This window comes from Cygnus olor, chromosome 6, assembly GCF_009769625.2.
Source record: "Cygnus olor isolate bCygOlo1 chromosome 6, bCygOlo1.pri.v2, whole genome shotgun sequence".
Lineage (NCBI taxonomy): Eukaryota > Metazoa > Chordata > Aves > Anseriformes > Anatidae > Cygnus > Cygnus olor.
Genome location: NC_049174.1, coordinates 38,930,669 through 38,957,447, shown reverse-complemented (window position 1 = coordinate 38,957,447; position 26,779 = coordinate 38,930,669). Strand labels below are relative to the sequence as shown.

The 26,779-nt window shown below is 48.1% G+C and overlaps 1 protein-coding gene across 9 annotated transcripts in view; it reads right to left on the bottom strand.

The window, feature by feature from the left end:
• The window catches only part of FMNL2 (formin like 2), a 126,239-nt gene that overhangs the window by 20,913 nt on the left and 78,547 nt on the right, over positions 1–26,779 (bottom strand). For all 9 annotated transcript variants that reach the window (XM_040560741.1, XM_040560739.1, XM_040560738.1 and 6 more), the window contains exons 7-10: positions 18,953–19,061; positions 17,678–17,754; positions 15,146–15,239; positions 3,347–3,421 (exon numbers count right to left, since the gene is read on the bottom strand). In XM_040560741.1, coding sequence (XP_040416675.1) covers positions 3,347–3,421; positions 15,146–15,239; positions 17,678–17,754; positions 18,953–19,061 — 355 coding nt within the window. The remainder of the gene's footprint in view (positions 1–3,346; positions 3,422–15,145; positions 15,240–17,677; positions 17,755–18,952; positions 19,062–26,779) is intronic.

Sequence of the window (26,779 nt, the reverse complement as noted above, 5' to 3'; positions counted from 1 at the left end):
CAACTGGAACCCTTAAGCTGGAAAAGGGGACTTAACAAAAGGTGCTTTGTTATTTGCAGAAAGCGTGTTTTAAAATCTGTGGTTTGGTAACTGAACAAGGGACCACACCATACGAGCTGGCATGCCACCACGTCCAAGCACAGCACAGACAAGACAAAGGCCCTCGAGCGAAGGGGGCCGTGAGCCCTAGGAGCAGCAGAGCAAGCTGCCTGCAGAAGGGCAGGAAGTGGGCCAGGAACCCCACAAAGGTTTGCTTTTTATGGGAACGTAAGGCACAGCCAAATCCCACTCTGCACATCCCCAACTCTTTCAGCTCTCGGGTGATCACCTCCGTGTCGCTCCCTGAACTGCTCTGAGAGGTTTTGCCTCGTCCTTGATGTGTCCCTCTAGGGCATAAGCCAGTCCTGCTGGAGACACTGTGACAGAAGTAATACCACATTCCCAGCATTTACTGAGATAGCTCCTAGGTTTCTAGAATGAACACAAGCCTCCAGGCGACTCCACGTCTCTGGGCTGCTTTGTGGGAAGACAGAACTGAAGGCTGCCCTCTGGATTTCCAGTTTGCTACTGGAAACTGGCCAGTTCTCTGTTTCAAGGCCCAAGAATAAACTAGTGGGCAAGTGTCTGTTGTACGGTGGCCTTTGACAGCAGGTTTGGGGATGGGATGCCCATTCTCCCAACCTGAGCTAGCTCAGGAGCCATCAGGAACCACAGGGCCACAATCTCCTGGGGTGTCTCATCCCTGCCACTCAACGTGCACCCATTTCTTACCCAAACAACCCTGCTCGCGCAGTTAGTTTTGACTCCCTGCATGGCAGAGGACTCCTTCCAGTTTCTGTGGTGAACTCTGGTTCCTCCTAGGGCCGGTGCCGGCCTTGGCCAGCTGAACACTGCTGTCCTGTCAAATCTCCCAGAGCCAAATTTCCTCATATCAAAAGCGCTCTCGTTATACTTGCTTTGGCTCTTACAACATTAGAGCCAAATTCTCATTTCCTTTCTCAGATCCTTACATACACAACTAAGGAATTTATCAAGTCAAAGAAAATTAATCTAAGAAAGTTGCTTTTAAAATGAAGTAAGTCAATGTCAACAACAGGAACCTTCTCTAAAATACTTTTGCCTTTTTGTTGTTCTTTCCCCCCATTAGATCCACGCAGTTAACTGCTGCCCCTTTGAGCTCCAGCTTCCCAGACAACTCTTGTCTTCTCCATCTAGGGCAGCCCGAAAGCCAGGTCCTGCAGGAATAGCTCTCTGTTTATCTTCACTCCTTACAACTACTTGAATTACTCGAGCTTTAACGTTACATCCTGGAGCCATTTCATCCCATCCTGCAGAAATGAACGACTTCTGCCTTCGTAATGCACCCTTGACAAACGGTGCAGCCTGCAGGTCCCCGCAGCACAGCACCGCAGAGGCAGCGGGCAGGAGCTCTCTGCACAGCTCCACATCTCAGCTCAGCACCTTGGTTCCTCGGCTCCGCACCTCTCGTACCTCTCTTGCAGCCCCGCGCCCCCTCCTCGCGCCCAGGCACATTTCCCAGCTATTGCTCGCAGCAGCATGTGGAGCGCGTTAGGGCCAGACGGTGACAAGAATGAGCAGATCTGCCAAATCATTCGTCATGAGCTCTCTCCTCTAGCTCTAGGCTTGTCATATATTCAAGCCCTCAGTCAATGGAAGCAACCCAAAGGTGCAGACTTTATTACTAGCTGGGCAAGTTCTGAAAAAACTCTATTTATCCTTTTTCAAGCAAATTTCACCACTAAATTCAACCTGAGAGGACCAGGGAATGTTCTTACAGATGAAACAGGCTGCCCAGTTGGATGCTGAATATTCACAGCTCACCAGGCTTGTACAGACATGCTGGCAGGTACATTCCCTGTTCCAACCTTGCAATACACCATTTCTTATCTTAAATAAAGATGAGGGATGGCTGTTTCCAATAAAGGGGACAAATCCTGTAGCTCACAAGAAGGTGACAGGCCGCAGGCTGGTGCCACTGTCTTGCTTGCAGACTGCACTACGCTGCGCTGCTCTCCTGCTCCCCAGTTACAATCACCCTTCCCTGGGAGCACAGCAGAAACAACCAAGAGTTGGGTGCTGGGGCCTGACAAATCTTTCTGTTAAATTACAGGCTGAACTGTACGCACATCTGAGAGTACTTAATGTATACTGTGACTAGCAACGTGTCCTTACTGGGACTGCAATAAGGAACAAACCCAACTGTAACATGTCACAGAGTTACTGAGAGCAGCTTGCTAACTTTAGTAAAATTGCAGGGATCACTATAACACTTTTTTTTTTTTAAACTATGAGAAAAAGGTCATCCTATCTTGCTCACGCTGCTTCCTTCTGATTCTGCCATCACCTTGTGGGTGCAAACCTGGCCCTGGCCACTGTGGCTGCAAGTCACTGACACTGGGGTCTTCAAAGCCAGTAGGAAGCACCCCACCAGCTGGTTTAATGCCTAATTCCTGGCAGAAAGAGGTCTTTAACACAAAGCTCTGCACTAGAACGGTATAAAGCGTCACATGTGCTTCACAGTGACCCTACAAATGGCCAACGTGACTAGGTGAGAAACTCTTCTCTCACCTACAAACAGGATCGTGTCATATTCGAGGCATTGGGCATGAGTAGTGCAAGTGAGACTGCACCAACCATATCTGAACTGCATTTGTTTAGTAATTAAAAATAGACCTTCCAACCAAAATGACCACCCACATGCCACATGCTTTAAAGAAATAGATACGGAAGTATTTTTTATATCAAGTACGTAACCAGCCAGCTCATCCTTGTCATGTCCCTCTGTCTTTCACGTGTTTCCAACGTGCAAGTTGGCATTGGCATCTGTGGGTGCCAGTAACATCTTCCTCTCTTGCTGTTTTCTGCTGTGCTCCAGGGGAAGTGGATTTGGTGAATAATCATACACATGCACACTGAGGAACCAAAGCGGTGAAAACTACTGCTATTTTTATCTACAGATAAGGACAGACAGCAGCTGCAGTGAGTCTCTCCCACACTTCCCTGTCTGTGATTTTGAGGATGTTGGCCCATGTACAGAATATGCATCTTGATATTGCAGATGCAGCTATCCTGCCACATACAAATAGTACACGCAACCAAAGGCTACTTTCCTACTGCCATTGCTCTGGTAGAAGACATTTCTTGAAGGCAAGTCAACTGAAACTAAAAAAATACGAGAGTTATACTATGCAGTTTAGAATATTGAAAAATTGTGCTGTGGTAATTTTAGGCCAAGGATCATACACATCACACCGCTGCGTGTGACAGCAGGAACAGACACACTAAGTAGAGAAACCCAAGTCTGCTGATAATAAAGAGTGCTCACCATAAAGTCTATATTGTTGTCTTCATTTCGGAAGTGCTCCATCAGCTTCTCAAAGCGCTGTTTCTCTCCACACACCTATAAAAGAATCACCACGTGTATGTTAAACTGCAATTGGCAAGAGAGAGTATTAAAAACATTTAAAAAGCAGCTTCTATGCTTGCTCAAAATCTCTCTGTCCACGTTCCCTCTCTTGTTACAAATATTCTTCTTCATGACAAATCCAGCTGAGGATTCACAGCAACACCTGTTCTCCAACTATAACTCTTCATAGCTCTTTTCCCCCTAAAAATTTAGGGATACCCACCGCTTGTACAAGTGTTACAACAGAGTTACACTAGGCTATGCCACGGGAAGACTTGGCCTCTCTTACAGTTCAGAATTGGTTTTCCACTGTAACATAATGTAATTAGGAAGAAGACCAAATTACAGAGAGGATAAAAGGAAAATTATCACAGGCTAGATGAGGAGTGAAATGCATCAGCACAACGATCAGCTGCTCAGAATTACAGAGCTGTAATACAGGGGTGCTGGCAGGAAACGCATCCAACTTGAGGGAGAAATAAGATCAAAGATAAAGTAGGTCTCAGTATATTGCTTAAATCTTATTACTCCCCCATAGCTTCTCTGGCTGAGTCCTAGTTTTCTCAGCAGACAAATGATCTGAGTGATTCCCAACAAACTCACAAAATACTAAACACACTGCAAAGTGAAAGGGAACGTGGAGTGGGCACTGCTGCCCTCCTTTTGTTCGAAGAACAAAACCCTTGGTGAGCCCAAGAGGCTTCTTTCTTTCTTAACCAGACTTCAGACAAACATCTGGGGAGTGCTGGATGCTACTGTGAGGCGGACACGAATGAATCAGCATGATTACAACCCCAGGGAGCCAGCCACTTCACAGAGCGGTAACTCCGGCAGCTACCACCACGGCTCCTCATTCCAGATCTGAGAACATCAGCTGTTGCTTCCCTCAAGAGCCAGCTCATCATGCAGCATTTATGTGAAATTAGCCAATGAATGGTAATTAGGATTGGTGGGAGCACTGGGTGCTTCTTTGGGAACTAAGCCCTCTGGGGCAAGGATTGGTTCTCTGGATGCATTTCTACAGTGCCTCCACAGCAGGACCACATCCCTGACCCAGGTTTCCACCTACTCCCCCAAAGCAAATTCTTTCCGAAGTATGCATTGCTATTACTAATCCCCCCTCAGCTTTCTCTTTTTAGCTGTCTCTGTCTTGCAGTATTTATCTCCACCAAGAAGGCACCGAGCAGACCTCGCTGAAGTCGGCGGGAGGTTTTGCACAGAGTTTAATGGGACCTAAACTAAGCTGATCGTTGGATTTGCAAAGCACTGCCTGTGGTGGACTGCTGGGTGCTCTTTCCCCTGCTTTCTGCTGTCTGTTACGACTGAAGGAAATCTATTTGCAGTGAGTATGACACATCTTCTGTCATTCCCATGCAAAATTGTCATAACTGGGTTATTCTTCATATATCTGTGGTCCGTACCTGACGTCAATGGGATGTCTGTCACTGGATCTCTGTACGAGGTCAGTGACAATGGTTATGATGGACTATTTGATAACACTACCATCAATATTCACAGCCGCAGTGCCACAGCTTGCAACTAATGGGCTCGGTGCTGGCTCAGCAACCACACGCATCTGCTAGGCAGGGTGCCAAAGGTGTACACCAGCACTGGCTAAAATGGTGTTTAAAATGCAGCGTGTTTCCAGCTAAACCTTAGAAACTCATTAGAAATACTTCAGTAGCAAAGCCTGCACCCTTGTGAAAAACAGACCGTGCTCGTTGGTCAGGCAAATTGTCACAATCATAAACCCAAAGGACTCAGCTCTCTGTACAGCCTGCATCATGGAAGGGGTTTCAAAGCACTGAACACTCTTACGTGGGCTGCTCCACTCTGCCTGTAAAACACACGTTAAGGCCCAAGATACAGTGAAACGGAGCTGAGACAGACCCACTTGGGTGCAGCAAGTCTTGCTGTGCTGTCTGGCCCGCAGCTGTGCAGTGGGAGGAGGATGCATGACCTGTCTCTGCTTAGCAGAGGAGGGCCCTGGGACATGAAAAGGACAGGTGAGTTTGGAGAGACACCGGTCATTCAGCTTCAGGCTTTAAATCTTCCGTCTAACTCCAGGGTTTTCTTCATGGGTAATCTTCTTGAAGCCTTCCAGGAATCATCTTTCGCCGGGAGATCAAAGCCCAAACACTGTATACAGAGTTAGGGCAGCTCCAAAATGTTTCTAACCGAAACCTAGGGCAAACGAGTGAGTTCCTGCTCCTGCCCCACAACACGCTGCGGGGTGGTGGCACAAGAGCTGGCCTCACTTAGGAGACTTAGGCTCTGCAAAGCCACCAGATGTCCAAACTCAACTCCAAAATGGCCAGAAGCGCCCTTGGGAAGATACAGAGATAGATACAGAGCTCATCATGAGCATCTGGCTGAACAAGTGTGCATTTAAAAGCAAAAGCTCAGATGAGTGCTCTCCAGCAGGGACCAGAGCATCTCTGTATTACTCTCTGCGCGCAGAACCAGGAATGGTTTCTGCGCAAAGGAGCTCAGCTTCAGTGAACATGCAGCGACCTGACCTACCTCAGGGACTTACTGTGAGCACCCTGCCAGGCACCCTCTTACCGAGGGCCGTCAGACTCACTCCTTGCTGCCTGGGAAGAGGCCGGCCGCTGCTGCTTCGTGCACGCCTCCCTGGGCCACGTATGCTCCCAGGGAGAAGCAGCACGGCCTTCAGGAGGAGAAGGGATGAGTCGCTGCAAAGAGACTCACTTCCCCCAGGAAGAGCCAAAACCAGGATCTGGCAGGGCTTCAGGGACCCACTTGCACTGTAAAGATCAAAGGCAGCAGCTGCCCTCCAATGTAGTTTGATTTCAGAGGCATACACTGGGCCTGATCCAATTCCCTCTCAAACCAAACCCGAAGAAGCCTCTCCTTGATTTGCGCCACAGGCTGCTTAGCTGTGCTCATCCCTGCATTATTATCCAAGCCATTTTTTTTCCTGCTATAGTAACTGGCATGGTATTTCAATTCAACCAACAGCAAGTCCTTCCTACACTCTTCGTACTCTCCCTTTACCACAAAACAGTTGGAGTCAATACAACAAAAGAAAAAATAGGTTCATCTCAAGTTTGAGCTCTTTAAACAATTACACCTCTCATGTAGCCACTTCGGACAAAATGGAGAGGACTTAAACAAGATCATGTACTATGGAAATAAACGTGACAATGGCACATAGGATCGCTCAACAATACAAGCCGGAAGGACTGATTTCTGGGAAATCTAATGTAAACCGTTCCGCATGGATGAGAAAAGCTGACATAAACAACCACCAGCCATTTAGCGTTGACTAATTAAATCAGGGAGCAACTTGACGTGACAGAAGCCCAGCAGACAATTGACAATCATGGGAATCCAGCAGCCCCGGCTGGCTGGATTCGGCAGCTGATAGCAACAGGAAAAGCACCAACAACCTGTGGCTTTCAGCGGCTGCTTGCAGATATTTCACACTATCATCAGATGAGTCAGTGCTGGGAACATGTGTGCTTCAAGAGAGACAGTGAGCTGACTTTCATGAAATGATATAATTTATCCTGGAAGATTAAAGAGAGCGAAACTGTAGATGAAGCCTACAGCCTGAAGATTGGCCGAAATCCAAGGCGAATGCTGAAATCAAATCCCACCGCAGAAAACCATATGTTGCCATTTATATTTGAATAAATTTCCAAGGTCTGTCATTTGCATTGGAAGTACGGCTGGGACTAAGAAAGACTGATCTTTCTTTTATTAGCATTATTCTATGTATGAAGAAAGATTAAATGGGTTACCGCAGCTATAATAAGCCTCTGTCTCTACTTAGGTTGTGAAAAAATCTTTTTAGGTTGCGTTAAGCCCACGTCATTCTCGAAGAACAATGTGGCTTTATGGAGAGCCACCCACGAAGGGTCCTTTCTCTGGAAGGGCTCTGGGTGCTAACGAGGTAAGCCCTTTGCGGACGCATTGCAAAGGTACAAAGCAGCGCTGTAAGGAAGCAAAAAGATCTGTTGTGAAAAATGTTGTGACAATTGCATCCGTATCCACCTGGCAGTGCTGTCAGGTCACGCAGTTCACATCTAGACCACCCAGGAGCAAAGTTCAAACGCGGCAGCGCCCGCGCTGCTCCCACTCACGTGGCCTTTGGAGAAAGGCAGCCGGGGCAGACAGCACATGGCAACAGGGCTATTTTGAAAAAAGGGCCATGTTTTCATGCGCAGGGTCAGACAAAGTGAAAACCCAGGCAGAGTGAAGCACATCATCCTCCTGCCCCAGGTAATTATCTAACGACACAAAGCATCACCTGGGGAGCCGAGCTTGCGACCAAACCTCACCACCAGCCAACGCAGCGAGCTCCGTATGGAGACGGCAGGGAACGCACGCTGTATTTTCAGGCTTTCAAGCTGCAGCTTTGTTGGCCAACAGTGCAAATCGCACACTAGGAGCCACAGCTGCCAGACCTCTATCTCCTCCACATCTGCCGATGCTCGCACGCCTGAGACACGGAGCCCATGCAGCCCAGGAACCGCCTGCTGCAGCCGCTCCGGTGCGAGTCACTTGTTACTAAAGGGCTAAATTTGAAACACATAAACCTTAGCAGAGGCTTTGCAACACAGCACCATTATCTGTCAGTGCGAGTGTTAAAGTGACCATCTAACCATGTGGTGCTCAAAGGTTATTTTAAGCTAATCCCTGCTCCTTCCACAACCCTCTGAGTGCAGTAAGAGCGACTGATCTCAGGCGAGGAGCATCATTTCAGGGCACACATGCACTGTGCACATGAACACAGCCCATACCGGGTGCGGTGTTATAAACAGCCTGATGTATATGCAACCCAAAAATTCATGCGACCCTTTGTAAACCTTTCCTCCTGTCTGTGCTCCTTTGTCCCGGCGGCACAATGCTTGCTTTCTCTCCCCCACAACAGCCCACTGTGGTCAGCAGATCCCACCACGGGCAAGCAGCGCTCAACAGGAACACTTTGTTTTGACTGATCATGCTGACATTTTTGCAGTTCGCTGAAGAACAAAAAATCACTTTTCTCATAAGTTACTGGTTAAGTAAACAGTTACTTAATACTTACTAGGTTAAAATACCCCTTACTTCTCTACCAGCAGGGTTAAGGCTCCCTGAAAATACTGCTGCAGTAGAAAAGACAACAAATGTATTTACATTTTCCAGCACTTGCAAACTGTTTCTTCTAGCACTGAGTTATTATAATGGCCTGTAAGAATAACCCAGCTCTGCTGTTTTCAGTGCTGTCACTCATTATTCAAATAGAGAAATCTGACCCTGAATTCAGTATTGTGAAAAGTTAGGGCTGAACAATATTGTCTCACTTCGCTGGAGTGAAAACTGACGGAGGTAAACAAAGAGGCTCATTTGCCATGCCTCGGCTTTCCAGCTCGCTGCACAGCAATCCAAACGAATCCTGCCATTATACGCCCGGCATCGCTGTCGTGAGTAGACGATGTGCGATGGGACTGCAATTCTGCTCACCTGTCAGATACGGCAGAGCAGCGAACAAATAAGTCAATTAAACTGGTGTTAAACTAGAGGAAGTGCCAGCGTCCCGGACCGTGCTCCTTCCTCACCCCCGGGCCTGCAGGGAGCTATGCTGACTCTTCTCGGCCGAGCAGACAGGAAAGTTCAGACGCTGGGATAACCACAAAATGAGGAGCTTCCCAAAAGTTTCCTGGATTATCTGAATTCCAAGAATATTTTTGGCATTTCCTCTTGTCTTAGAGCAAAATGAGGTGGTCTTCTGAGAAATATGGTTCATCTTAGAAAAAGCACCTCTATTCTTTTTTTATTTTAAAACTCTAAAATTATTTCCCATATGGAGAAGCACACAAGCATCCACTCACCTTACTGAATTCAATTATTTTGGTATATGCTTATATAATAAGCAATTTAACTGCTTTGCTGGGTTAGAGCCAAAGTCGGGAAGTGTTTCCTGCAGAGAGCCAGGATTATTTCTGGCTGGCTTTCTGTCTCGCAACAGATCGCAGTCAATTCTTCTGCCTCCTCGGTTTGGTATAAAACTACAATTATGCTTATTTAAAAAAAAAAAAAAAAAAAGAGTGGTAGAGCCCTCTGGTCTTTTCTCAGAAATACTTAGCTGTTATTTAAGTAAAGCCTATGTTCAAAATGGAGATTAACAAAAAGCTGAATAAGGATCTAAGATTTTGCTCCTTAAAATGTTAGTTCAGAACGCTGCAAAGTATAGTCAAAAACTGCCATTTTCAGATCTTCACAAAAGCTGAAGAAATTAGTATTTGCAAAAAAAAAAAAGTCTTTGTAGCTGTTTTCACTGTGCAATACATTAGAGCTGTTGGGTTTGGACTTTTTTCAACAAGTAAACTTACTGAAGTTGTTCACTTACTGGCTACTACACTTTTGGTAAATAAAAAGCTTATGAAGAATGCAAATTAAACAGCTAATTAGAAATGCTGCAAAAAATAAAAAGATAAAAAAGAAGCAAGGCCAAGACGAGCCGGAAAACAGCTTTTTGCATTCATAGCCTCAACAAGTTTTTATTTAGTTCTGCTTAACGAGAACTTTTTTTTGGTTCTATTTCTGGCCAATCTCACCAGATTTCTCCACCAGCCTGCTCTGCAAGCACAAGGTCCTTCAACCTAGCCCAACAGACAAAGGTGTATATCTTTATACATGCACATATATGTGTATGTATGTATATAAATGCAGACATGTAACGGGCAAAGCGTTATGGGACTTCTGCTGGGAGCGCACAACCTTCCAAAATTGCACGGTGGAGCAGCAGTAGCCCACCCCCAGCTCAGAACTGGCCCTGAGGATCCCGAGCCGTGGTTGCCATCTGGGCACCACCATGTACAATTGCAGTGAGCCCAGCAAAGGCACGGTGCCCAGGCCGGCAGCTCCCTCCCGCAGGGCTGCAGCTGCCCGCAGCAAGCCCCTGAGCCTGCCTTTCTTGTCAGCGGAGGGGATGCCCGGAGGTGATCCCCCATCGCCACCAGGTTCCCATCGTGCTCGCTTCACCCCGCCTGGGAGCAGACAGACAAGAGCTGCCCCCTGTTAAAAGATGTTCTGGTCTTCAGCAGGATACCAGCCAGGTCAGCTGGGAGAGCAGACGCTTCTCAGCAAGCTGCAGGCTTGGTTCTTCTCCCATTCTCTTTCTCAGCTCTGTACAACGTTCATCTTCCCACTAGCACCAAGTGCAGCAGAACATTTCCTGCGCACCCGCCCTCAGCACAGAGGCATGCGAGCACTATCTGCTCACTGGCACCTTTTTATTACAATTAAGCGACCTTCTCGCGGAAGAGACCTTCTTCGCAGGTTGCAGAACCCCGTCAACACGCAAGCATCCTCCCTCCGGAAGGCAGCAGTGAACAACGCTGATTATGGCCCAATGTCGGGCAGATGACACAGCGCAGGGACAGTCTGACTGACACTCGCTTTGTGCCCCGAGCGAGTGGCGGGTGGCTGCCGCGGCAGCAGCAGCACAGCCTCCAAGTCACGTCCGTGCAAAGCGAGTGTGAGTGCGTGAGAAGCCGCACACGTGCACCGTGTTGGCTCCCACGGCCCCTGACGGCCACGCACAGACTCACCAGGACACCAAGGAGCCCAAATCCAGTGCACCGCCGCCTCTGTGAACCCAGAGCAGCATGCCTGCTTCAAGAAGCAGTATGCCATGAAATAATAGGAAAACAAAGGTTTTACTGTTGGCAGCAAAAGACAGCAGCTTAATTCTCTGTGTACCCACACATACAATCACACTACTAAAATGAATCAACTACTCTGAAGAAGCATTAGGAAAATATATCTTGTCTTCCAATGGTGCACTCCGCCTGCTTCAATGTAAATGGGGCACAGGCTCCTAGCATCTGGTCTGTGACCCCCGCAGCTCCTACAGAGCTGTCTTGGGCTAACTTTACTCTCATTTTCTTCCCCTGGCATTCTGCTAAAGTGCATTTGCTCATCCTGTAACACAAATCCCAGGCAACTCGGATAAAACCGTGTAGCCAGTTCTCACAAATCCATGGAAACAAGCACAAAGGACCTGGGAATATTGCTAAGGAAGCCCGGTTGCAAGTGGGTAATGCAGGGGTCGGGGCAGTGCTGAATAGCTCGTCCAGCCAAGGCTGCCATTACCCCTTTCAAACAGCATTTTCCTTCAGCGCGAGATGCTGGGAACAAGCGGTGGCTGCAGACAGAACCGGCAACAGGCCAGAAACTATCAGACAGATAAGGAGACAGCAAACGCCCCTGGCTATCCATGTGGGTTTCGTGTGGCACAGGAACTCCCCGTTATTTCCCCTAAGTGCAGCAGGATTCAGCCAAGCATCCTACAGAAAAAGGAAGCTTTGCACACGCAGAGTGCAAGTGGCCCCGAGCACACCCGGCGCCACTTTCTGTACGCAAAGACAAAGCTCGTTTTAACTTTCCTTCCCGTTTGCCCCGACCGAGACCTCCTGAAAAGGGATGTGCTACATGTGGCCTGGAAACTGGGAACAATTCACCCAGCGCCTGCACTGGCCTGGCAGCAGGGACCGAAGGCAGGAGGTGCCCTCAGAGGCTGGAGGTCGCTGTCCTGCCGCTAGGGAACAGCTCCCAAAGCACGGAGCACGCTGCAGGAAGCACCACGAGATCAGCCTTCGCCATCCCCTGCTTATCCTCAGCGTGCAAGCTCCTGTCAACACGGCAGAGAACACAAAGGGGAAACACAAAGACAGATGAGAAACTCACACTGATGTCTCCCTGAAAACAACTGATTTGTTCCGTGCCATACGGATAAGGACTGCACTGTAACTGCTTCCTGCCTTCTGGCAGAACAAGAAGAAGGTATTCAACAGCTCTGTCACTCGCTGCATTGAAGCAGGGGCTCGCCTTTCCCAAAATCAGTGTGACCGTGCAAAGCCTGGCTTCCTCACCTTGCACAAAATCCTGCCTCTCCGTGCCCCCACCCCACGCTGCCCCTTCCCTCCCTGCTCTCCGTTTCCCGGCAGTAACAGCAGTTCCGGGTTTTCTCCGTTGAGTTCTGCTATGTTCAGTTCCTTCTCCAGCTCCTAGGTTGCTGCACGCTCTTGGTGGCCTCAGGACATCCATGTGTTTCCATTTGCAGAAGCGACCCGCTCGACGTTATCCTAATTATTTGCTGGAAAGGCAGCACGGGGCTATGGCTGCAACGCGCAGTGCTGAGCCCGCTGCAGGGGGAAGCGCCCTGTGCACGGGAACCAAGGATTGCAGGCGAAGTAAGTGAGCAAGAACGATTTTCAAGAGACACCTTAAGAAAACAAACTGTCCGTTTGAAAATCCCAACCTCAGCCAGAAAAAGCTGGCCTGTAAAATCATTTTCAAGTGAAAAGCCATTTTCGAAAAGAATTCTTGACAAGATTCAGATCAGCTGTGGTTTTCTAGCTCAAGCAAACCCTGAGAGCCAAATCCTGTTCTCATTTACATCGGAGCAAAGCTCAAAGCCTAATGAAATATTTGATGTTCACCCCGATGCAAATGAGAGCAGAATTTGGTCCGAAATATCCTGTTTTCTCTACTGACTTTATTACAGGGAGAGCATTAGACAGGAGTTCAGGTTTCTTTTGAAGTTATTTTATGGCAAGGAGATAGGGTGGCAGAGATCTAGTTCAACAAGTCTAATCTGTCCTAAATACGTATGCTGTGTCTGATGAAAGAACCACAGGGAAGCTGAGGCGGCCCTGGGATGCATACTTAGAGAAGCCACACAAATATTATTGAGCTTACAGTAATTCAAAGTGGAAGTATCCTGCTAGAAATTTAACCCTGGACGCTTTACATGTCGGTAACTCAGAGGTTTCTCATAGACCAGTTGAATGAATTATAAGCAGAAAGGCTTGAAACCACTACCGAAAGTCGCCCAGGAGGAAACTGGAAAACAACAGTACAGAGCAAGAATAGGCAGGATAACTGGACAAACAGAACAGCTGAAGGCAGAAATTAGACAGGTAAAATTCCTCTCCTCGCACACCCGCTTCACCTGCAACGTCCAGCAGGTCCACAGAACGAATGGCTTCATCAAGCACAAACAGCAGAGGAATAAATAAGTAATGGAAGACGAACTGATTGGGCTACGTAACGATTTCTGAGTGTCAGCAGGAGGAAAAAGATGACAGAAGGAAAGGAAGGAGCAAAAACTTGACTGCGGCTCTAGGAAGGAAAGGGAGCGAAAGGGACCTTGCCCATCCCTCCCTGTGACATGCACGAGGGCCTGCTCACTGAGCCCCACACTCCATCCCGACGAGTGGCATTTCTGCTAGTCGTTTGCCAGACTTATCTGGGATCCCTCACGCTGTCCTCCCTAACGAGTTATGTTTCTTCTCTAACAGGGTAGTAACGAGCCACGGAGAATTTAAGCCTGGAGTATTGACGCCGCACTTTCACGCGTTTAGTGCTTCTCCTATTTAAATAAAGCACTTCTCAGATGTTACAGAAGTGTTCTCACAACAATCCCATTTGCATTCGCTTCCATCATTCCTTCATTTCACAAAGCCACACTGCCCACCCCTTTTGTTGGTGTAACCCAAAAGCACGGCTTTCTCCACGGTCGCAAAATAATCTCAGCCTGAATTTAACTTCACCCCAGGTGAAGCCTCGCCAGTGGCCGCGCCATTCCCAGCAGCTCTGTTCTCAGGAAACACACACCAAGGCTCACATTTCGGACGGGTCTGGTCTTGCACACCCGGGGTTTCCACAAGAGGACCACACTGGAGATGACTTCAAACCTTTTGCTCCGGCTCCGTATACCGGCAGGAACCTCAGCACTACAGCTATGGTAGAGCTCCACGACATGCAAATGTTTACAGAGGATGTAAATCAGAGATCGGTATCTCTCTACCAGAAATAATTCCCAAAACACAAAAAGTAAAAAACCTAACAACTTGGCTCGTTGATCACCTGCATTAACCCGCTTCGAGCAACAGTGGCATTAAGCTAAAACCTGCTACATGTTTATACACAGTCCAGCTGGGACTCATCAAGTTTAACAATTTTTGAGCTGGTAAGACTAGATTAATTTTTTCTTTGATAGTACATCCACACATATACCCAATATTCAAAATAAACCAGAATAGCAGCTTTCTTGTGCTTGATTCCCACACCGGTAATTCTGAACATTCATACAATGTTCTCAATTCCCATTAACCACCGTATGCAAACGTGCTACTCTTGAACGTGCACACATACGAATGACAGTTTTGCCCCAGTTGAGCAAACCAGAATACTTGTATTAATTTCAGCAGAGTCAGGGTTTTATCACAGAGGCTCGCTTTTGTAATTCCTTCACAAATAAAATTCTTGCTGATAGTAAAACCAGGAATTTTGCATTTCAAAGGCTTGTGTGAATTGCTCTGAAAATGGGAGCTGTAATCCACAATTCCTGGTTATTTCATCTAAGAACGTACAAAAGCATTCAGAAACAGAGGAACTGGAGTAAAGCTCTCCAAATCTCCATCAGCCCTCCCTTTCAGGGGCACAGCTCAACCGACCAAAAGGTAAAGGGAGTAATTCGCAGACTGGGTTCACCTTGTTGGGATTCCACTCTTTTACACAAAAGTGCACAAAACAATGCCACGATCACTGCCGTCTATGCAGTTCAAAGTGATTTTTGGAAAATCTACAGTTAATGGAAAATCCTCAGTCTAAGAAATTTAGATGGAAGAGAACGATCTAGCTAACACACAGAGAGCTACAGATATGCACATCAAATCCTGATAAAGCAGAAAAACGTACCTCCTTGAAGTTATCAAACGCAGACAAAATGATTTCATGCCCTCCTCTGACGAGACAAACAGCGGCTAAGAGTTCTAAGACGAGGGCCTTTGTCCTGCGAAGAAACCAAACCGTGGCAATCAATGACAAGCATGTGCTGAGCACCTTCTACCTGTTTGCCAAATGATGTGCGGATGCTGGGAGGAGTAGTTTGCATCCAGTAGTTTGCATTCAGTCTCTCGAAGCGAGTAAACCTGCAGGATGCATAATGCTGAGCATCGTCTGATCCAGGGTATTTTGAGTCTCCGGGATCATGCGGCTCTCCCCCATTTTAATGCTTCCCAAAACATGCAAAAATTTAAATCACAGATTGTACTTGTGGAAATCCAAGCAAACCCATGGCAGAACATCAATCCGGTAAAGGCAGAGCATGTCAGCCTTCCATAGCTGGCACTCCCAGAAGCTCGCCTGCACAAACTCGGCGAGGAGGCATTTTGGGGCACAGCAGGATCACCGCACACCAGCCAGGAGCCAGCTGCCCGCAGAGCAGCCCGCTCCCTCTGAGTCCACTTCTTGGTGAACGTGCTTTTAACTCACATCTGTATTTCCCGATACAGATCTGAATTATTCTCTGTGACAATTTGCATTATTCGTAGCCCCCCCCGAAAAGTAAGCTGTGGCACACTGAAGTGAGTAGAGGATGCCTCAGCACATCTCTCCCCTCTTGAATCAGAAATCTGGGCAACTGATTGACAGCAGTGCTAACACAGGCATAGTAATGAGGGGGAGAAGACATCCGATTACTGAAAGAAAAGCATGCAACAGACTCACTGTAGCTCCAATACAAATAATCCCCAGTACTTTCTTACAGGGTTCACATAAGGCAAAAGCACCAACCGGACTTTATGGCCAGATGAGCTATGAGCAGATATTAAAATCATGCAGACACATATGAAATTAGTCTCATGCTTAAGCACTGACTCAAACCAGATGTTACAGAAAAAGAAATACCTTTTGGCTTTCAAAGTGTCAAGGTTATCTTTGGAAACCAGATAAAATGTTCACTTTCCGAGGAAATTTTATATGGATCACTTTCAATCCTTACTCATCAATTTTTTTTCCTGCCACAAGAAGAAAACCCAAGCTCTTTCAGACAGGCTCAAGGAGTTCTCACTATGGCTCATCAGTAATATCCTCTGCAAGGGCAGGCCATGAGCTGCGTGTGCAGGGAAAGGGCACGGAGATGGGTGTGCACAGCGTGGCCGGGAGGATGCCCAGGTCTGCAAGGCTGGCCAGAGCCCCCACCCGCCTGCTGCCTGCACATCTGCAACTGGTGTGGGGACAGGCAGAGGACAGTACCACTGTGTTGGCATCTCTTGGGCACACACAGAAGAGATGGAGACTATGACTGCTTGCTACATTCATCCTCCCCCTGGCCTGCCAGCTCTCGTGGCACTTAGCTCCGCAGTGTGGTTGGGGTCAACGCTCCAGCGCGTCTCAGAGCTGCTGCTTCCCTTTGAGCACATCTCAGCCAACCCTAAGCACCCAAAACTCAGGTTTCTTCAAAAATCATGATGGGGCTAAAACAAGAAGTAATTAGGTTTTGAACAGCATAACATTAAATTGTCTTTCTAGTGTTCTAGCCACATTTGAATGCATTTTTTTTAAATAATCAGGAATCTAAACAACTCACCTCTTTCAAAACCAAAACCTTAAGTTGTCTCTTCATCACCTGATTTCCAGACTCAAGACACCAAAAAATGATAAAAACAATAAACTTCCCATATCCTTCCCATTACGCTGTGCCCAGGCTTGCTGACTTAAGCCTAAGGAGAAGTGAGGAAGGAAGTACCTACTTCCATCAGGACAAAATTTCAAGCGGTGTACTGCGAGGCAAGTGGACAGCCTCAGCAAAGGCGCTCTCTCCATATGGTGCTGTTTAGTTCTGTCACATCCCCTAGTTTTACCTTTCCTTGCAAACATCAGTATGTCAGATCTGGTTTCATTAGACATGCAAGAGGTCTGCAGCTCCAGGCCTTGCTGGAAGCAGCTACCAGGGCCACCAGTGCGGGGAGAAGAGGGGACACGGCCCTGCAGCAATTAATTCCACCGTGGGATTACAAAACTGTGGCTGTGGTTGAAGAGACGCCCAACGCTGAGTCAGGTGCTGTACAGAGGCAGGACAAGAACAAAACCCTCTCTCGAAGACATTCAAACCTGAGGACCCCTCTGACAAAGTTTATTGAAGAAAATTTAGTTTCTTAAGGAAAATCCCATGTGAAGCTGCCCATGATCAGCAGAGTTGCACTGTAGCACGGTTGAGGAGCTCAAGCAGCAAAGATACAGCTGAAGAGTCAGCAGCTTCTGAAACCAACGGAACTACTGCTGATGGAAATTGCTCATCTATTCCCACCATAACACCGACTGAACGTGATTCAGAGTGAAGTCTGATTTTTGCTACAGGTTTGCGCATAAACATATCCATGAAAACCCCTTTCCATGTACTCTTTACTTACCTACTTCTTAAATTCTCTGATAGCAAGCACAGCCTACCTGGGATTCTTGTTGTTCAAACTTAGTGCAATTTCATTGACAGCATGTGGATGCGACATGACCATATTGAATCCGTACTGAAAAGAGAAGGGGAAAATATCGTCTCAGCTTTGAAACTGAAGTTATTATTTTTAAAACCCAACAAATTACATATCTCTGACCAGATCTGGCAGTCTTTCACAATGCTGTAAGCCAAATAAAACACTGCTGAGTTTTATCAAGTCAGTCAGCACATTTCCATCTCACACCGTGACTAACAACGACTCTGTCACCACACGTCGGAGGTACTCGGTTTGGCCACGGCAGCCAACAAAAAGGGGTCCAAGAGCTGCTCCTGCAGCACTGACAACCCCTCTGCCTGTTCTTCCCCCCCTCCCGACACTTTTTATTTCTGACAGTCCAGTGTGCCATTTACTCTCCAAAGGGGGATTTGCAGTTCAGCTGCCAAAATCACTTCTCCAACACGCATGCTGCCACAGAGCAACTGCTGCATGCAGCTACTGCGCGAGTACTGCGGGGTCTGCTCTCAAAAAAAAAAAAAAAGAATTGCTTTGGAAAATACGGTATCAGTTAGTACCACAACTGCACCATTGCTTGCATCCTTCCTGTTAGAAGAAAGAAATCCTGTAGCTCCCAGGGAGCTGCCATCACCATGAGCCCAGCTCACACACGTAGCAGTGTTAGAGTACCTCTTAAGACCACACAACTTGTAATAAAGGTTACCTATCACCTAGCTGTTAGCTGTTACTGTTTGAGTGACAAATCCAAAGCACCCGAAGATACCTGGGCATGCCGTATGAACACAGCATCCCACTGAAGAAACTTTGGTTTTTTGGTCCAGAAGCTTTGGTCCAGTTCGTTCTTTGACTTGCAGTTACTACAACAGCCTTGCACATGACTGGCACATAAGCACATGACTAAGGGAAATCTTGTTTTCCACCAGTGTCTAACTTTAACTCTTCTAAAAATTCTCTTGTTAATACTAAATTCTGAGACAAACTGTAATCTGTGCAGATTACTAACTCTAATGAGTTAGTGCAAAGGAGGTCCACCAAACAGGACCTGGCCCACCACGCGTGTGCTCTTATCTGTGTGCCTTCACGTGTGCCAGCTGTGCAGGTGGACAAAGGCTGTGTTATATGCAGCTTCCCAGCTACGCTAAGAACGAATAAGCATTTAACCCTTCCCATCAGTTTTACCTTAATCATTCACCGCTAACCTTTCCCTCCCAACAAGAAAAAGTGATGTGGTCCAAAAGAATGAAAAGGGAAATACCTGGTAGTTCATTATGGCCCGTAAACACATGATGCAGACGTGAACATCGTCTTTTTTACTCACTAATCTGGAATTTTTTAGCGTTCTTCGGCTTGGCAAGGTATTGTACCTGCAAACAAAAACAGCTTTCATCAGTCACAGGACTATTGTAGGTGGCCAGAAGAAAGGAACAGAAACATTCCTCCACTTGGTGAAAACGCACACATTTTTCAGTTCTGCAGAGCACGCAGCCATCTGACAATACGCATGCAAATAAAGCAGAAAGAAGGCCAGGGGCTGTTGATTTAGCAGCACGGGAAGCCCAGACACAAGGCTAACGGGCCCTGAAGGAACTGAGCAGCGCCAGGTACCAACGGGAGCAGAGGGAGCAGGACCTGCCAGCTCTCATCCACAGCTCTACCACAGCAGAGGTATCCCGTATTTTTTCTGTATATGCTCTGCTGGTGCAGACACAGACTTTTAATGAAAGTGAACAGTTGTAGGCATCAGTAAACTTATTAATTTCGGTTGCATTTCGTTTAAGAATGGTGCCTCTCTTCTACTCTGCAGCTGAGCTTTCTGAAAGCCCTCCAAACTATCCGAGGAAAATACAGCCTTTAGGAACTTTCCACAGCACAGAGGCATTAATTATTTTAATTGTAACCCCTAACTGGTAAATCAACCTTGACTTCTATTAAATAAGTGCATGGAATAAACACAAAGGGAAACCTTTCAATCTGTCATTTCTATGGCACGGTAAATGAAAACCACATTTCAGCTCTTCCTGAGATACTGCTTATTTTCTTTAAGGCAAAACATGCTTTGGGAGCTGAGCACAGGAAACTGGAGACAAGGAGACGGCTGACATGTGAAATACATATATGTTCTTGCAGTCATACACAGCACTGAATAAACAACGAGATTAAGGCTATGGTCCAGAAACCCTTCCGACAGCAATGCACTAATAATAATATATAATTGTATGTATATTTTATATATATATATATAATGGGTGTTGAAGTGGAGCAGGAGCAAAGTGACAGTGCCCAAGGCTTGTCCCATGTGTCCCCAGCCGCAGCCCAGTGGCCTGGAGGGGCAAGGTGGCACCAAAACAGCCCGGCCACTGCGGTCACGGAGCAGGAAGGGCATCAGCTGGCAGGCTGTGAGGCTGGCAAAACCCCCCAAGTGGTCACAGCGATCATTCTGCATTTCAAACTATCGCACTCAGGCCTGAAAGCCGAGGAAGAAAGCATAAAAATCTGCTGAAAGAAAGGCAGAAAGGAAAACACCATGACGCACACGCAATTAAGAGGTTTGTGAATTCTGACATCTGTTATGCTAAGAGCAGCCCCACTGGGGGAGGAAGATGAAATTTGTAGATGAAACTTGGCAGCTGGCGTAAACACGGCCATTAGCAAAAGCAAGGCTACCTCAGACAACTGCGGCTAGCCTCACCCTTGCCAATGCCACCTCTGCAGCCTGGACAATTCATGGGAGGGCTCTTCTTGTGTTTGATATGTGAAAATAACGCAGTGGGAAAAGCTTCAGGACTGTGGCATCCCGAGCCGTGACTAAGTGCTGAGCCTCAGTTTAGACGAACCCATATTGGTACCCAGCGGTGACTCACAGCACAGCTGCAAACACCCTCAGAAGCAGGGCGAGCAGTGAGCTACGACGGGGACAGCTTCCAGAGAGAGACCGGGCTCTTCTGCCTGGAAGGGCCAAGGGAGAACTGCATCAACGCAGGCGAGGGCGAGTGGCGGGGAGGGAGTGACGGGAACGAGCCCTCGATATTTCCTGTAACACGGGAACTGCGTGCCATCAAACACAGTCAGCGGGTGACGGGACGAAAGCAGACCTGCTTGCTCTAAAGGCACTCTGCAGAGCGCTCGGAGAACCAGGGCTCATCAGCACCACTGCTCCAAAAGCTCTTACACTGATTCACAAAGGAAAAACCCATCGACAACCACTAAACCCGGGATGGGATGACAGATAATCATCCTTGTATTAGGGTGATTAAATCTAGACTGCTGGAGGTAATCTAGACTACCAGGAGGCACATCCCAGGGTGGTTGGTGCACCCTGCACGAAGCACTGTCCCCAGCCAGCACCTGGAAGGCACCTGATACGGCTTCAGAGGGAGCACCCCGCTGCTTTCCTCTCACCTTCTTTTCTTGCCACATTTTGAGGGCATCTGGGAGACTGCCCTCTGCACTGCCCATTCTACTGTGTACCTGCTTGTCTAATTCACGCTACTCGTTTTGTTTAAAAAGAGGCGTGGCTTTTAAAATCAACGATTAACCTCATTGTTAGTAAAGAATACTCATAAATACATGAACAAGTAGGAACAGACTACGGGAGAGGAGCTCCGGCGCGGTGCACAGCCGCTGTGCCCGGGCTGCAGCAGTGCCTGCGCTCTGCTTTCATTTCCCAGGAGCGCCGAGATGAAAGAAACCCCAAAATTCAAAGCAGAATTCAGTCAAACGGCTTTTTGGTTTTTTTTTTCCATATATATGAATGCATAAATCAGCCGACGGGCACTCCAGAACGATCTCAGGCCTGCAGGAAACCTGACCCAGTTCTGCCGAGCCACGGGGAGCGTTCGGCGCACTCGGAGCGAGTTTCGGGGAGCGGACCCCGACAGGGAGCGCAGGGGAGGCAGAAAGCCCAGAATACAGGACGAGCACAGGCAAGACGTGGGCAGCTTCACATTTGGTAAGCAAAACTCCACCGGCTCCAGTTTTAACCCGTTGTTCATTCCCTCCTCTGTCAGGGAAGGCACTGCGGGGCCGCCCGGCTCTCTCCAAGCTGCCAGCAGGATGTTTATCGGGCTCTGCACCTCGCCCTGGGTTCCTGGGCACCTTGTCTGCTGCTCGTGGTGGCACCACGGGTGGGCGAGGAGCCCCAGCTGTGTGCTGCAGGGCTCCACGGCCATGCCACCAGTCCCACCGACAGCTCCTGCGCTCTCACACCTCCCGGCCCTTGCCTCCGGTCATCCCCGGCAACAAAACGCTTTCCCAGAACCGACGGGGAAAAACCTAGGGCACCTCTTTTCCCTCCGAAGTGCTGGGGTATTCCCTTCAACCCACACACCCAAAGTACGTGCAGAAGTAATGCAGGTGAAATTACACCTTTCCTCTGAGGAGCCTGGGATGGGCAGAGCCAAGCACCCACCTTCAGGTGGCAATCCCTGACCTGCCTGGAAAACGGCAGACGTAAATACACAGCTTTTTCTGTGCTTACCTAGGCCATACGTTTGCCCTGAACAGCAGGAAAAGGAGTGCATCCCTTCCTGCGACAAAAGAAAAGCAAGACCACATTTAATGTGGAGCCCATACCAAGTCAGAACTGGGAGGTGTGAAAACGCTGCCGGCGCTCGCGGGAGAGCATGGAAAAACATCTCCATATGCATTTCACTAAGTATGAAAAACACTGCAATAAAAAGATTTAAAAGCCACTTCTAGTCATACACAGATCTTTCCTATAATGACTTATCTCAGCTCTAAACTACTGAAGACTGCATACATTATTTCCATTTAAATTTTAATAAGCAGAGCAATTAGATCTGTATCATGCCGCTGAGAGAAGAAAAAAGCTTTCTCGGTGTCTGGTGCATCGACTCCTCCGATTTCAGAATGCCTTTACGCATCTGTAGAGGTTTGTCAGCTCTAACAAATGGGGGCGAGGCTCCTTAAACTAGTGAAGGATGAAGACCTCGCACAGCCCCTGTCGGCGACGAGATCGGCGACGTGCGGAGCGCGCACCCTGCGGCTCTCGGTTCTGCCCACGGCGGTCTGCGACGAGGCTGAGAAACCGGTACAGAGTACGCGCTTGAGAGCTGCAGTGCAGAGAAAATATTCCCAGCACAGATGGGATTCTGCCCTAGATTTAGAGAGGTTCCCTTCAACAGATGCAAATTTCTTTGCGTAGACGTGAATGCCGAGAATCGATGAGGATTTTTTGTACAGAAACTCTTTCACAGCGACTGCACACTGCAAGTAAGGATCAAGATGCCTCCTCTGCATTAGTGGTAATTGCACCAGCCCCTGATGCTGTTCGTTTGCTTCCTAAAGGCAGGACAGCCTGGCGGTAGCTCTGACACCTCCCTTTACCCGACACGAGCCAAACCAGGGTGGACGATCTTCTTTTGCTTTTATGTCATTTCTTGTTACTAACCATCAGGCTGATGCGAGCATCTGGGTGAACTGGTGGTTTTGATTTCCTGTCTGCTGCAGGTCAAAGATTGTGTCGCCGAGCGTATATTTATACTAGTAATGAAATTCAGATGGCTCCTCTTTTATTTCCTTTGCCCCTCCTTCAAAGAAGAACCATAAAACCTTACTCCTGAAAAAAGGAAGAAACAGAAAACCTGACCACGTGCAGGCTCCTGCAGCTCGTAATGCTTTCCTACTGCCAGCCGGGACGGGCCGGCAGCCGTGCTGAGCGAGCTACCCCACCTCCGGGCTCTTGGGCTGGCAGCTGGGGAAGTATTCGTGATCCGGCCTTTCCAAGCCGTGACACTGCGACCACGTGGCGAAACCAGCACCACCCAACCCTGTGCTGAAACGTACAATTTAGGGCTCTTTCCTGCCTCAGTCTCAGGGAAGTACCTTTCTGTTCAGGAATAATTTGGTCATCGTTTTTATGAAAATGCACCATGTAAGAGAGTCCTTAGATACCAAAGTCCCACATATAGCTAATTAAAACACCTGTGCAATGAGCTGGGGAACTCAACATAAGAAAAAGCCCTTTCCACCATGGTAAACATGCACATAAAGCAAACTCCCACCAGCTCCGAGGGAGGACTTCCACGCTCAGAACGAGGACATGTGCCCGATCCAAAGGTGCAGGCTTCCAACGCGCAGCATTAATAGCAAACCCAAGTTACGGCTGCTTTCTCTTACCGTTTTTATCTTACTATCTGCTGAAGAGCATTCCGCCCTCATGTGTCCTGCTGGCTCCCTCCTGGTGGGAGCAGAGGAAGGCCCCGGGTGGCTCCCGGCAGCTCTCCCAGCTCTGCATGCACCAGGACTCCTGGTTCCCACTGGGATTTTGGTGGCTTGGAGGAGGTGGTGTTTGCATTACAAACATTGCTTCAGTGGCAGAAAGGGACTTTGAAGGGGGGGAAAATTTCCTACCAACTTTGCATTTCTCCACGGGGACCTGGAACGTGCAGCCTCCACAGAGGAAGGAACAAGGGAGCTGCAATCGGCTCCTCTGCCCATGCAAGGGCAAAAACGTCCGCCTGGGCGCGACAGAGCGGGTGGCCCCGGCGCCCGAAATGTTTCTTTTCTGGCATTTCAAACAAGGGCAACGAAGCTGGTTTTGAGCTGCACGTGTAAAGAGAATAAATCGCTTTGGGCCTCTAGTTTTTGTCTTTTTCTCAAAAAAATCTGGGAAAATTATTAATCCATAATGCTGAAGAGACCTTTGCTGCTTAAAAAAAGAAAAGGGGGAGAAAAGAAATTGTAACAGTCTGGTTTGGTCTTCCCCAACTCTTCTTCCCCTCTCGCAGGCTGCACAGCCAGCTCAGGGCTATAAAAAAAGCACGCTGGGGAGTGCTCAGCACGGCCACGCCGCACGTCTCCTACCTGACTTCAAGCACGGGAACAAGCGTTGAGACCTTCAGGTCTCTTGGTCAAGAAACCAGAAAATGGCAGGACGGGCAGCTGACTGCTCAGAAAACACGCTCAGCTCAATTAGCAAGCGTCTGACAAAATGCATGATGACAAAGTCAGCCGCTCCCTGAAGAGCGGAAGTGTAAATGGCAAAGTCCACATTAAATCGCTGTAGCATGAGAAGCAGTGCCAAAGTGGAGTCCAATTTTTGAATGCATTTAAAGCCCATCTACGGATTACGATACGTCTGTCTGGATTGCTGTCTCACTATGAACTCTGCAGATTCTGGAAACAAAAATAAGTTTCTGAGTTCAATCCACATAAAAAACTGAAGTATTAGACTCAGAAGAAAGGGAATTTCTAATGGCCTGGGACACTACGAAGTCATTATGAATATTTATCTGAAAGGAGGGTCTAACTCTCACGTGTAAGCAATGCTCTTCTTAGAAAAAAAAAAATAAAAAAAGAGCAGCAATAAAATCCCCAAAGATTCATCCCTGTTTTTATCCTTCTACCCTCGTTTTGGTGTTTGCCTCCCAAATCCCTGTGCCTCTTTTTTAAAAAAAATCTCAGTTGCCAAGGAAACAGCTCCGAGCGGGGAATTGGCAGGGTCTAGCACTGCTAAAAAGAGCTCCAGGAAGCCGAGTAAAGTTACAGCGTGCAAACGGAGAGCCTCAGCCACGCAAAGGGAAGCACAGAAAGCCTCCGTGCCCACGGCGCCGGCCGGGAAGGCTTCGCAGAGGGGCACCCAGTCCTGGCCGTGCGCGAGGAGCTGCTCGCTGCGATGGGGCTGTGTCGTTTGCAAGCGTGCGAGGGCATCGCCCTGGCAGCGCTTCCCAGGGTTACGCTGTGCTTATCTCCTAGCCCTGCTACTGCAATTTAATGCGTACAATGCACACCAGCTGCAGGGCCCTGAGGGTGGCAGCGGCTGACCCCTGAGGACAGGCTGGCAAGCCAGTAGCGTGATGCTGCCAGCCAGGCACCAAAAATGAGGAAACCACATGTGAAAGCTGGCAGGAACCCCTCGCCTGTCCAAAAGAGATGTCAGGATTTAATTGGGGGGGAGGTGTTGCACACAGAAGTGAAACCAAGAGCGCTCAAAGATGCAAAGGGTGGGGAAAGAGGAAAGGGAGAAATCAGATGTCTTGTGAGCGACAGCCCCCGCGCCACCGCAATGCCACCAGCCCCGCTCTGCCCCGTCCCATGCCCCGGCCTCGCCAGGACTCTGCCGGTCTCCCTGCATGTGGGGATCCACTCGGCTTTCTGTACGTATGCGAGACTATAGATGAGATTACAGATGAGGGTAAGGCACAGCTCTTGACCTGCAGTTAACTTAGTTTGGGAGAAATCTCCCCAGATCTTGTTTAATAAAAGGGAATCCAGGCCAAGCACATTCTCATCTTTCATACTGGCATGGCAGGGACGAGTCTAGTTCCCGAATTTTACATTACCCTGTTGCGATTGTCAGACTCTTCCCTTTTCATCCCAGAGGGAGGCCCCTTTCCTCCTCTCTCCCCGTACATGGGCTGTCAACGAGGACAGGAGAGGAGCTCCTGCAGAGAAGAACCTGTGACCTGGGTCTCCACGCCTCAGGCACGCTGCCCACCCAGCACGGGGCAGTAACTTACTGACTTCGACTAATGCAGTCCTGCTCATCCTCCTGTGGAGACCCTACTTTGTTCTCAGGAGAAGATTCCATTTCGGTTGACCAATATTTATTAATTAATCGAAAATTAATCAAAAAAACAAGTCTTAAAACTTCCCATCTACTTTTACCTTTCACTGTTCTTAACACACACCGTCCCCATCTACAGAAAAAATAATCGTTCCAGAACACATCAAAGATGCTGATCCTGTCCCAGGGCTCCTGCCCAAGGGCCCTGGTCTGGTGGGGGAGCACGTGGCAGACACACGCTGTGCTAGGTGACATTGCTGCACCCATCTGGGACAGGAGTACAGGTAACCGAACTCAGGAGCCTTCACCCACAACAAACGTGCTTCAGCTCTAAGAGAAAACCAAGGGTCTAGCAATATTTCTACTTAAAAGGTTAATCAACATGGATAATGATTAAGGCTTGGTGTCTTAGGTATGAAACTAATAATGCTTTTTGCAGTACGATAAAGAAAACAAATGCCTTGTGTCAAAGTAAAATGCATTTCAGTCTTTTCTAGAAAATCCCACTCTACGGAAGCAAACTACACTTTGAAGTTATAATGCGATAACCACACA